General features: G+C 44.5%; 1 protein-coding gene across 3 annotated transcripts in view; it reads right to left on the bottom strand.

Moving 5' to 3' along the window:
* The window catches only part of DIXDC1 (DIX domain containing 1), an 89,116-nt gene that overhangs the window by 25,600 nt on the left and 51,413 nt on the right, over nucleotides 1-12,103 (bottom strand). For all 3 annotated transcript variants that reach the window (XM_088481376.1, XM_088481378.1, XM_088481377.1), the window contains exons 4-7: nucleotides 6,427-6,516; nucleotides 6,294-6,347; nucleotides 4,804-4,854; nucleotides 217-321 (exon numbers count right to left, since the gene is read on the bottom strand). In XM_088481376.1, coding sequence (XP_088337502.1) covers nucleotides 217-321; nucleotides 4,804-4,854; nucleotides 6,294-6,347; nucleotides 6,427-6,516 — 300 coding nt within the window. The remainder of the gene's footprint in view (nucleotides 1-216; nucleotides 322-4,803; nucleotides 4,855-6,293; nucleotides 6,348-6,426; nucleotides 6,517-12,103) is intronic.

Below are 12,103 nucleotides of genomic sequence, written 5' to 3'. Positions count from 1 at the left end.
AATGTGTTGTGTTTTCTTTGTACAAATGCATATAATCCACTTAGCAGCTCACTGCGGGTTTCCTGCGTCACCTTCTGGGCCTTTGGGCAGAGGAGGAGGGGGAATGAAGGAGGTGGGGGGTCCTGCCTTTTCATTTGTACTGGGCACCACGATTTCCCTTGTTAACACTAGGCTACATCACTACCCAGGCAGGTGTATCAGTACCTCATAACTTACATTCTGGTTGTGCACTTCATCCTTGTCCATGTTGGCTCGCAGTAACTCTTGTTTTAATTGAAGTACAGAGTTTTCATGATGAGCCATCCTCTGCTGCAAAGCATCCTGTAACATACAGTACATAGGCAAAATGGTGGACATTTGTAATTATCTTTTGCTTCACGCTAAAGCCTATGCTAAAATCACTATACTGTTATAGTTATAATATTATAGTAAATATGATAAATCTTTGATCAGCCTAAACACTGAAATATGACTAAGACCCTGTACAGGCAGTGCATACGATGAATAATTGCATGGTTGAAGTTGAGCTATGTATATTCCTACACCACAGCTCGTCCTCTGCCAGTCTGGCCTCAGGATCGGAGTACAGCCAACAGTAAAGCATCCTGAGACCATGTGTGGGGTTGCTTCTCAGCCAAGGGAGTGGGCTCACTCACAATTTTGCCTAAGAACACAGCCATGAATAAGGAATGGCACCAAAACATCCTCCAATAGCAACTTCTCCCACACATCCAAGAACAGTTTGGTGATGAGCATTGCCTTTTCCAGCATGATGAGGCACCTTGCCATAAGGCAAAAGTGATAACTAAGTGGCTCGGGGAACTAAACATCAAAATTTTGGGTCCATGGCCAGGAAACTCCCCAGACCTTATTCCCATTGAGAACTTGTGATCAATCCTCAAGAGGCGGATGGACAACCAAAAACCCACAAGTTCTGACAAATTCCAAGCATTGATTAGGCAAGAATGGGCGGCCATCAGTCAGTATGTGGCCCAGAAGTTGAGTGACAGCACGCCAGGGCGAATTGCAGAGGTCTTGAAAAAGAAGGGCCAACACTGCATATATTGACTCTTTGCATAAACTTAATGTAATTGTCAATAAAAGCCTTTGACACTTATGAAATACTTGTAATTTTACTTCAGTATACCATAGTAACATCTGACAAAAAGGTCTAAAATCACTGAAGCAGCAAACTTTGTGAAAACCAACAATGGTGTCATTCGCAAAACTTTTGGCCATGGCTGTACAGTGGCTGGAAAGGGAGACAGATCGATAGTGGTTGCAGAATCAAAAATGGTCGGAGATAACTGAGCTTGACATCGCTACAGAGATCAGAGCAAATGGCTGAGGCGGAGGGGAAGTGGAAAACACTACGGGGTAAATTTACTAAAGTGAGAGTTTTTAGAAGTGGAGATGTTGTCCCTACCAACCAATTAAGATTACTTAACATTTAACTAGCACCTTCTAGAAGACAATAGCTAGAATCTGATTGGTTGCTATGCTTAAAACTCTCACTTTAGTAAATATACCCCTATGAGGCAGAATGCAGCTGTAACTAGATTACTGACAGGGGCACAACAATCTTGTAAAGCTGAAGTGGAAGGGTCTGGTTTATAAAGAGATTGTTGTAATGTAGAAGACATTACTGTAACCAGTGCTCATTACATCCATCCCAATGATTTACATTAGTGGCAAATACGATGTATATATAGCAGCAAGAAGTTAGGAGAACCAAACGGGATGCGGTCAAAATACAGACCGTCGTGATTCCGGGGCTTATAATGCTGGCGCCAGAATCCTGACACCTGTCAGAGTCCCGGCGCTGGCATCCCGACGGTAAGTACAGGGGTTAGGGGGAGGGTAAGGGTTTAGCAGCGCATCAGCAGAACAATCTCACACTGATACGCAGGGGGGTGGAGAAGTGATCGTTTGTGGTTCTTCTCCTACACAGCACAGGGGACGTCTCACAATCACTAATCTACCGTCAACTCCTCTTTTTACAGACTTAAAAAAGGCTTTTATCAGAGATGGGACATTTTCCATTTCACCCTATATATGTACAGGCTTACAGCTGCTTACTAACATCGGGATGGATATGGCATGCCGGCACTCGAGATCACGGCGGTCAAAATCCCAAACCCCGCATCCCGTCAGGGTTAGGATACCGACACCTGTCGATCGGTATCCTAACCCTCCTCCTCTCCCTACCCTAACCCTCCCTCCCCGATGCCTGAACCTAACCTCCCCCCTAGTGCCTAAATCCAACCTCCCCCTCCCCGCACCCTAAACCTAACCCTCCTCCCTTAGTGCCTAACCCTCCCCTAGTGCCTAACCCTCCCCCCTTAGTGCCTAACCCTCCCCCCTTAGTGCCTAACCCTCCCCTAGTGCCTAACCCTCCCCCCTTAGTGCCGAACCCTAACCCTCCCTCCAACTCCGCTACTTATCTTCGGGATGTCGTAGCCGGGATTCTGACAGGTGTTGGGATTCCGGCGCCGGAATTCTAAGCGCTGGCATCCCATGTGCCGGGATACTGACCGCATCCCCTAACATCATTATTAATGGCTGTCATATTGATCACCAGTAATGATGGGCAGCAAGATGGCACAAGTGTAAGCACAATGTGGTGTACGGATAATGTGACTCAAGTGCAGCTCAGAGGTGAGGAAGGGCGTCAAGATGGCAGCACCCAGGGGCAGCAGAGCCTCACACCAGCCCTGGGGCATTTAGGTCAGATGAGGAGTGATATTCCAGCAAGAGTGCTGTCCAGCAGCAAGAGGACAGGGTTCTCAGGGGGAGAGACCTTCTGTGCCTTCGGCCCTGGGGGTAAGTGGACAGACTCCTCTTATCATTCACGCATGTAGCATTGGAAGAGTCCTGTAAAGCACTATCGAGCGGCTCAGGCTTATTTCATATACATAACAACCCCCTTAGCACAGCTCATTGAGGTCCTTGAGCACAGAATAAAATTGGGTTTCACTGCTATTTAAATTACTGAATAAATGGTTAATCACTTGAAGTTCCCAGAAAATGTTTTAAACAAACCTATAATTATACTGTTAGTGTTGTTAGCAGTGTTGCTTCTTCATCTTACAGTGTATGAGAATAAGCAACACTTTGTGACTTGTTGTTTCCACAAGTTTTATTTTTTTCTTCAAAGTCAAGCACTGGGAAAGTGCCCTTTACAAAGCCTGTGTTTGCACAGAGGGTGTAAGAAGCATATGGGAAGAACACTAAAAACTGTGCTTGTTAGGTGATTTTCACAGGCCTCAGGGTGACTACTAGAGTTATGACTGGCACTCTAATGCTGCCCATCCACTAGGCGATTAAACCTAGCGATTGAGCGATAACGACCGTCGTTATCGCTCAATCGCTTGGTAATTGCCCGCAAATCGGCCAGTTTAATGTCAAAAACGACCAGCGATGCATGCACCCGCTGGTCGTTTTTGCCATCTATCATCGCCAGTACATGCTGGTCACGTCAGGTCCAGCATGTACGGGGATGATGGATGTGCGTGCACTGAACGACTGAACGTTCAGTGTAGTCTTATCACAGACATAGAAATGACAGCACGATTACAATGTTGTAATCGTGCGGTCGTTTCTATGTCATGTAGTGGATGGGCAGCATAAGACTACAGCACAGTATTAATGTCATTAACGATGGGCCAGTTTTAAATTAACTTCACAACGTATCGGTTTTAATGACACAAAGCAAGTGTCCACAACAATACCATAACCATGTTCTCTCCTACATGTATATACTGCATCACGTAAGCTTATTACTTTGCTCAGTAAAGCATAGGATTCTGGAGGCCATATCTCTGGAAGGATATAAATACATTAGAGATGGTACAAAGAAGGGCAACTGCAATGGTGCATGGCCTACATCACAGAACTTAGCCGGAAAGACTAAAAGATCTTAATATGTATAGTTTGGAACAGAGAAGTGAAACGGGGGACATGATAGAAACTTTCAAATACATGAAGGGTTTTAACAAGGGACAGGAGGGAGACATTCTTCAAAGGAAGAGATGTAGAAGAACACGAGGACATGCACTGAGACTGGAGGGAGGGAGGCTCAGAGGAAATTTGAGGAAAAATGACATCACAGAAAGGGTAGTGGATAAGTGGAATAGCCTCCCATCAGAGGTGGTTGAAGCTAAGACGGTAGAACAATTTAAACACGCTTGGGATAGGCATAAGGACATCCTGAAGAGAGACCTAGGGAGCAAATAGGGTTGAGGCTGCCAAAAGGATAAATGACAAGGGGCAGACTAGATGGGCCAAGTGGTTCTTATCTGCCGTCAAATTCTATATTTATATTACAGTGCAACAATGGTAAATTATTCTTATTATTATCATTAACTTCTTTTTAAAGCGCTATAAAATGTACGCGTCACTTGTTATTAGCTAGATCAGTATGGACAAAGTAAGTGCAGTACCTCAGTTTATATATATTTCAAGCAATGAGTAAGCAGAATACATATATTTTTCTGTAATAATTTGTAGAGGTGGTAGAGAGCAGCACCAGCATATATAATGATAACTTACATACATCTGACAAGCACAGCATTGTGCCTTTCCTGTTAGTTACTTATATATACCGTAGTAAGCAGATGTGGTACTTTCGTAAATTCCATTAAAGTATTAGCCGGGACACAAAAGCTGTGAGATTAGTCCAACATCGTAATACCCTGACCAGCTCCTGAGTACAATAGAGCTGCAGTGATTTCCAGCCAAGCCTGAATCATCCTGACATATCCTTCCATAAACAAGCCCCCCAGTGCCCAGTGTCCTCCTCACCTTGATTGCTTGTAGGTTTCGATTTTCCTGCTTACAGTTCTGAAGTTCCTTCTGCAATGATAGAATTCAGAGAGCTATGGTAAAACACACAGGATCTCAATCAGAGTCTCTCGCTAGATGCGATCGCTCACCCCCAGCGTATGCAAATTTGTCAAAGTGACGCCACAGGAAGCGATCGCTCACCAAGGTATAAGTACGCCCACCATGTCTTAGCGAGCGGCCAGAGTACGCCTAATCGCACAGCCAAAGCCGCCCACCAGCGCACGTCATCTCCAGGAAGTGTATTAAAACACTGGTACATCGAGGACGATCGGAAGCGATCGCAGCGCTTGTGGTTGCCTTACCCTACCACAAGCACTGCGAGGACTTCTGTGTAGAAAACAGGCATGTGACATGTACTATGACGCTGCGTGTTAATTATGCATGCCTCTAAAACGGCGTTGAAACACTCAGGCACGCCTGCGTTCACACCTCCGCTGCCCCGTTATTAGTGTCCTGCCCCTGTTACCACCCACAAACGGCCTCTCCTGTCACTCATTTCACTGGGCTGTCTTTGCTGGGCGAGCGAGCGGCCTGCGATCGCACAGTGTAGTTCGCGCACGCGCAGAACGAAGCGTGCGCATGCGCGTAGGCAAACCATTGGGCCACTTGCGAGCGCACAGCGCTAGAGAGAGACTCTGGGCTTGATTCAAAGCCGCTTGTAAGCGGCCGCTCGTTCGCTCCGAGCGATGTTCGCACAACTGCGCATGGGCCGTAATGAGCATGCGCCAATCAGTCATTGCGGTCGGAAATCGAGCGCTCGCAAAATAGCGAGTGCCTGCTAATTTGAGTGACAGAATGAGGCGTTTGTGGGTGGTAACAGGGGAAGGTGCTTGAAAACGGGGAGTGGAGATCCGAACGCAGGCGTGCCAAACGGTCAAAACGGGCGTTTTAAGGGTGTGCATAATTAACAAAGCAGCGTCATCGACCACGTCACTTGGTTGTTTCTTAGCCTGAACTGTTCACATGATTGCGGTAGGAAAAACCTACCACAAGCACTGCGAGCAGTTCAGACGTCTTTCGATGTACTCGATTAATCTAATAAATAGCGAAGATGACGTAGGATGCGAGCGGCCAGGGGGCGTCTTTACAAAATAGCGAGCGCATGTTTCGTTCGCTCGCTCAGACATAGAGGCGTCAATAGACCACAAAGAGCGAGCACTCAATTTAAATAGCCGGCCACTTTTTCTGAACGAGCGAGCGCTAATAGCGTCCGGCTCTGAATCAGGCCCTCTAAATGAGGTCCATAGTTTCCATTTACAGCCTATTTGGTGATAATCTGTATCCCCTTGACTCTTTTTGAAAAATGACAAGTTGTTGGACTGCGCAAAAACATTTTTAGCAGACAACCACTAATATTTGCAACAGAAAATGAAATCTAAATAGAGTACATTTTATCCTTTACCACTTCCAACAGCTGTCAAACATGAATGTCCTCAGTAACATCTTACCTTTAAAGACTGGTTTTCACTCATGCTTTGGTCAAGGCGACTTTTGATGATGACCTGAAAGTAAAAGATACAATCAGTAAAGTCCAGCACAGAGTGCACCACAGTCAGACTGGTAAGGAAAGTATGCCCTCACCAACTGTTCCTCCGGGCACGCCCCGTCTTCCCGCAGGGAGAATAAGCTCTCTTGTTCATCCTCGGGAAGGGATCCATTCAACAGTAATGCCTGAATGGGAAACACAATACTGTAACCAAGGGAAGCAATGAAGCTTTGGATCTTGTTACAGGATAGATGAAGAACTCCATTAAGATTTAAAAGTTCTGTTTTTGTAAATAGCAATGGTGCATGTCTCAGGCAAAGGAACAACGTTCGTTTAACCTGCTCTGTTCATTTTCTTGTTCTCTTATTTGTTTTTATTGAGGGTCATTTGCAGAATATGCGGCCATGCAGGGCATTTGACTTCATATAATTATGCTCATTTGGCAGATAATATATGTACTCCCATTGTGTATTTTGGCTAGTGGCTCTGTACAATGCCTTGGTGCAGCTTTGTGATCACAGATGGAAATCTGCAAGGTAATTAAACCAGTCACTTGAAATGACCTGGCTCCGTCGTGCGCATGCGCGAGACCCGAATAGCGACGGGCAACCCATAGCGACGGGCAAGCTACAAAGGGGGCGTGCTGTCGATGGTGAGTGACAGCACGCCCCCTTTGGTGGGCGTGCTGGGGACGTGGCTGGCCAGACGGAGGCGTTCCCGTCTGGGGCCGGCCCCACTGACATCACAAGTGATGTCAGTGGGAGTGCTTTTGGCTCTGATAGAGGAGGAGGTCATGATCTCCGTCGGCTGACAAGAGATTTCCTGGTTTCTTTTACTCATCTGCGGCTGGCTTGCGTGACTCCAAGGTTCACTCAGATGGCTGAATTGATTACAGATGATCCGATGCTGCGTCCTTGGACGCAGCTCGGATCAGTAATGCATGCAGTAGGTATGACGCCTCCTGCTGCATCACCATATTACAGCTATCGCAGCTGCTAACATGTTAGCAGATGTGATAGCATATCCGTCTGCAGCGGAATAACCCCCTCGGCTCTGCAGTGATTTCTGAAACTCAAGTGATTTTTTATAAGCTATATTGATTCCTGTTCTGTAAGTCACTCTGCACCTGATGTTTGAGAATGCGCTGCCTGCACTGTTATTTACTCCAAATGTGCACAGTTATTAAGGTTATAGACGAGGACAATGTAAACAAATGATGGCTGCAGGTGTGCTTCAGGGTCCAGTCATCAACCCGGGCAACCTCGTGTATTCCAGCTAGTTACATAAATATCAGTAGCTACAGGGCCAACCTAGGCACTATTTGTGTGGAGTTTGTATCTTTCTCCATGTATTTGCGTGAGTTTCCTTCCTTGACCAAGTGACTGGAAGACATAAATAGCAGCCAACATGACCTATTTCCACAGTGTAATAAATGTTGTGCTCCTGTTTTCCCTACTTACTGTCAGACCACTGCAACACTAGATATAAAACTATTGAATTAACAGCAGTTAGGTCCTGATGGCATGCCTAGAAATCTCATAACGCATACTGTTAATTTTAGTTTCACACCAAATAACTTGAAGCCACAATCTTGTATTCTGCTAGTTATGATTATATGTAATTACACAGTGTTACCACCTTAATAGCAGCACCTTAATACATACAGTCAAGTGCATAAATATTGGGACACTGACAGAATTTTCATATTTTGGCCTCTATTCACCACCACAATGGCTTTGAAATGAAACAAACAAGATGTGCTTTAACTGAAGACTTTCAGATTTAATTTGAGGGTAATTACATCCAAATCAGGTGAACGGTGTAGGAATTACAATGGTTTATATATGTGCCTCCCACTTTTTAAGGGGCCTAAAGTAATGGGACAAACTAAACAATCCTAAATCTAACTTTCAGTTTTTAATAGTTTGTTGCAAATCCTTTGCAGGCAATTACAGCCTGAAGTCTGGAACGCATAGACATCACCAGATGCTGGGTTTCATCCCTGGTGATGCTCTGCCAGGCCTCTACTGCAAATGTCTTCAGTTCCTGCTTGTTCTTGGGGCATTTTCCCTTCAGTTTTGTCTTCATCAAGTGAAATGCATGCTCAATCGGATTCAGGTCAGGGGATTGACTTGGCCATTGCATACCATTCCACTTTTTAGCCTTAAAAAAACCTCTTTGGTTGCTTTTGCAGTATGCTTCGGGTCATTGTCCATCTGCACTGTGAAGCACCGTCCAATGAGTTCTGAAGCATTTGACTGAATATGAGCATATAATATTGCCCGAAACACTTCAGAATTCATTCTGCTGCTTTTGTCAGCAGTCACATCATCAATAAATACAAGGGAACCAGTTCCATTGGTAGCCATACATGCCCACACCATGACACTACCACCACCATGCTTCACTGATGAGGTGGTATGTTTTGGATCATGAGCAGTTCCTTTCCTTCTCCATACTCTTCTCTTCCCATCACTCTGGTACAAGTTGATCTTTGTCTCATCTGTCCATAGGATGTTGTTACAGAACGGTAATGGCTTTTTTAGATGTTGTTTGGCAAACTCTAATCTGGTCTTCCTATTTTTGAGGCTCACCAATGGTTTACATCTTCTGGTGAACCCTCTATATTCACTCTTGTGAAGTCTTCTCTTGATTGTTGACTTTAACACATATACACCTACCTCCTGGAGAGTGTTCTTGATTTGGCCAACTGTTGTGAAGGGGTTTTTCTTCACCAGGGAAATAATTCTTCTGTCATCCACCACAGTTGTTTTCCGTGGTCTTCCGGGTCTTTTGGTGTTGCTGAGCTCTCCGGTGCGTTCTTTCTTTTTAAGAATGTTCCAAACAGTTGATTTGGCCACACCTAATGTTTTTGCTATCTCTCTGATGGGTCTGTTTTGATTTTTCAGACTAATGATGGCTTGCTTTACTGATAGTGACAGCTCTTGGATCTCATATTGAGAGTCGACAGCAACTGATTCCAAATGCAAATGTCACACCTAGAATCAACTCCAGACCTTTTACCTGCTTAATTGATAATGAAATAATGAGGGGATAGCCCACACCTTTCCATGAAATAGCTTTTGAGTTGATAGTCCCATTACTTTTGGCCTCTTAAAAAGTCGGAGGCACATATAGAAACCGTTGTAATTCCTACACCGTTCACCTGATTTGGATGCAATTACCCTCAAATTAAATATGAAAGTCTGCAGTTAAATAACATCTTGTTTGTTTCATTTCAAAGCCATTGTGGTGCTGAATAGAGGCCAAAATATGAAAATTCTGTCAATGTCCCAATATTTATGCACCTGACTGTATATTCATTTTCTAGATTGAACCAATGAGAATGCAGCCCGTTAAGTCTCTAGGAATCAGTGACACTTATACCCCTTTTACACCAGAGCAAAAACCTTGTTTTTTGCTGGGTCTACCCGGGTTGCAGCTTAGTGTAAAAGGGTCCCTGAAAAATAACCTGGGTCAAGTGACCCTGCAATCCAACCCAGGTAGCTACCAGGGTTGGACCCAGGATGGACCCAGGTAATGGTGCAGTGTAAACGGTGCAACCCGGGTTATCTGACCTGGATCATGCCTAAAATGAGCGGATTGGTGGTTGTGGAGCATTCACCTCCCACTTTTTATGACCTCACAGGTTTAGCAGGGCAGACCTGAGTTCAGTATGAACAGGGCTGACCTGGGAGTAACCCAGATCAAAGGTGCAGTGTAAATGGGTCTGACCTGGGTCTGACCAGGGTTGGAACGATGTCCAAAAACCCAGGTCGGACCTGGGTTTTTGGTGGAAAAGAGGTATTAGATTCTTTATTACCAGTATACATGAGGCACTGGTTCCTATTCACCTAATAAGCTGTATCCCAGTGATGAGCCATCACTGTGCCTGGTGACCTTCCTCCATGTAATGTGGAAGCTGGCTGCTCCTTTTTGGTTTTAGGGGGTCTATGTACTAAATCTTGGAGAGAGAAAAAGTGGACAGAGATAAAGTACCAACCATACAGGCTGTGTTTGAAAAATGACCGTTAGGAGCTGATTGGTTGGTACTTTGGGGGGAGATGTATTATAGCGGCACACATTGCACAGCTATAAGTCTTCCTGCCTCATCTCTTTACCCAGGCGAAGCAGGAAGCACTACCGATGAGATGTATTAACATCTCATCTGCAGGAGTGGGGGAGTGAAAACTCCTCTCCCCCCCCCCCCTCCAGCGATCCCCTCCAGAGCACACAGCGCATCAGCTCCTGTTTTCCCTACTTACTGTCAGACCACTGCAACACTAGATATAAAACTATTGAATTAACAGCAGTTAGGTCCTGATGGCATGCCTAGAAATCTCTCATAACGCATACTGTTAATTTTAGTTTCACACCAAATAACTTTAAGCCACAATCTTGTATTCTGCTAGTTATGATTATATGTAATTACACAGTGTTACCACCTTAATAGCAGCACCTTAATACATACCGTCAGGTGCATAAATATTGGGACATTGACAGAATTTTCATATTTTGGCCTCTATTCACCACCACAATGGCTTTGAAATGAAACAAACAAGATGTGCTTTAACTGAAGACTTTCAGATTTAATTTGAGGGTAATTACATCCAAATCAGGTGAACGGTGTAGGAATTACAACGGTTTCTATATGTGCCTCCCACTTTTTAAGGGGCCAAAAGTAATGGGACTATCAACTCAAAAGCTATTTCATGGACAGGTGTGGGCTATTCCCTCGTTATTTCATTATCAATTAAGCAGGTAAAAGGTCTGGAGTTGATTCTAGGTGTGACATTTGCATTTGGAATCAGTTGCTGTCGACTCTCAATATGAGATCCAAAGAGCTGTCACTATCAGTGAAGCAAGCCATCATTAGGCTGAAAAATCAAAAAACAAACCCATCAGAGAGATAGCAAAAACATTAGGTGTGGCCAAATCAACTGTTTGGAACATTCTTAAAAAGAAAGAACGCACCGGAGAGCTCAGCAACACCAAAAGACCCGGAAGACCACGGAAAACAACTGTGGTGGATGACAGAAGAATTATTTCCCTGGTGAAGAAAAACCCCTTCACAACAGTTGGCCAAATCAAGAACACTCTCCAGGAGGTAGGTGTATATGTGTCAAAGTCAACAATCAAGAGAAGACTTCACAAGAGTGAATATAGAGGGTTCACCAGAAGATGTAAACCATTGGTGAGCCACAAAAACAAGGAAGACCAGATTCGAGTTTGCCAAACAACATCTAAAAAAAGCAATTACAGTTCTGGAACAACATCCTATGGACAGATGAGACAAAGATCAACTTGTACCAGAGTGATTGGAAGAGAAGAGTATGGAGAAGGAAAGGAACTGCTCATGATCCAAAACATACCACCTCATTAGTGAAGCATGGTGGTGGTAGTGTTATGGCGTGGGCATGTATGGCTGCCAATGGAATTGGTTCCCTTGTATTTATTGATGATGTGACTGCTGACAAAAGCAGCAGAATGAATTCTGAAGTGTTTCGGGCAATATTAATATGCTCATATTAAGTCGAATGCTTCAGAACTCATTGGACGGCGCTTCACAGTGCAGATGGACAATGACCCGAAGCATACTGCAAAAGCAACCAAAGAGGTTTTTTAAGGCTAAAAAGTGGAATGTTATGCAATGGCCAAGTCAATCCCCTAACCTGAATCCGATTGAGCATGTATTTCACTTGATGAAGACAAAACTGAAGTGAAAATGCCCCAAGAACAAGCAGGAACTGAAGACATTTGCAGTAGAGGCCT

This window comes from Taudactylus pleione, unplaced genomic scaffold (assembly GCF_031769625.1).
Source record: "Taudactylus pleione unplaced genomic scaffold, aTauple2 ptg000270l, whole genome shotgun sequence".
Classification (NCBI taxonomy): domain Eukaryota; kingdom Metazoa; phylum Chordata; class Amphibia; order Anura; family Myobatrachidae; genus Taudactylus; species Taudactylus pleione.
The sequence above is the reverse complement of the archived record's forward strand: the minus strand, read 5'-3'. Positions and strand labels throughout refer to the sequence as shown.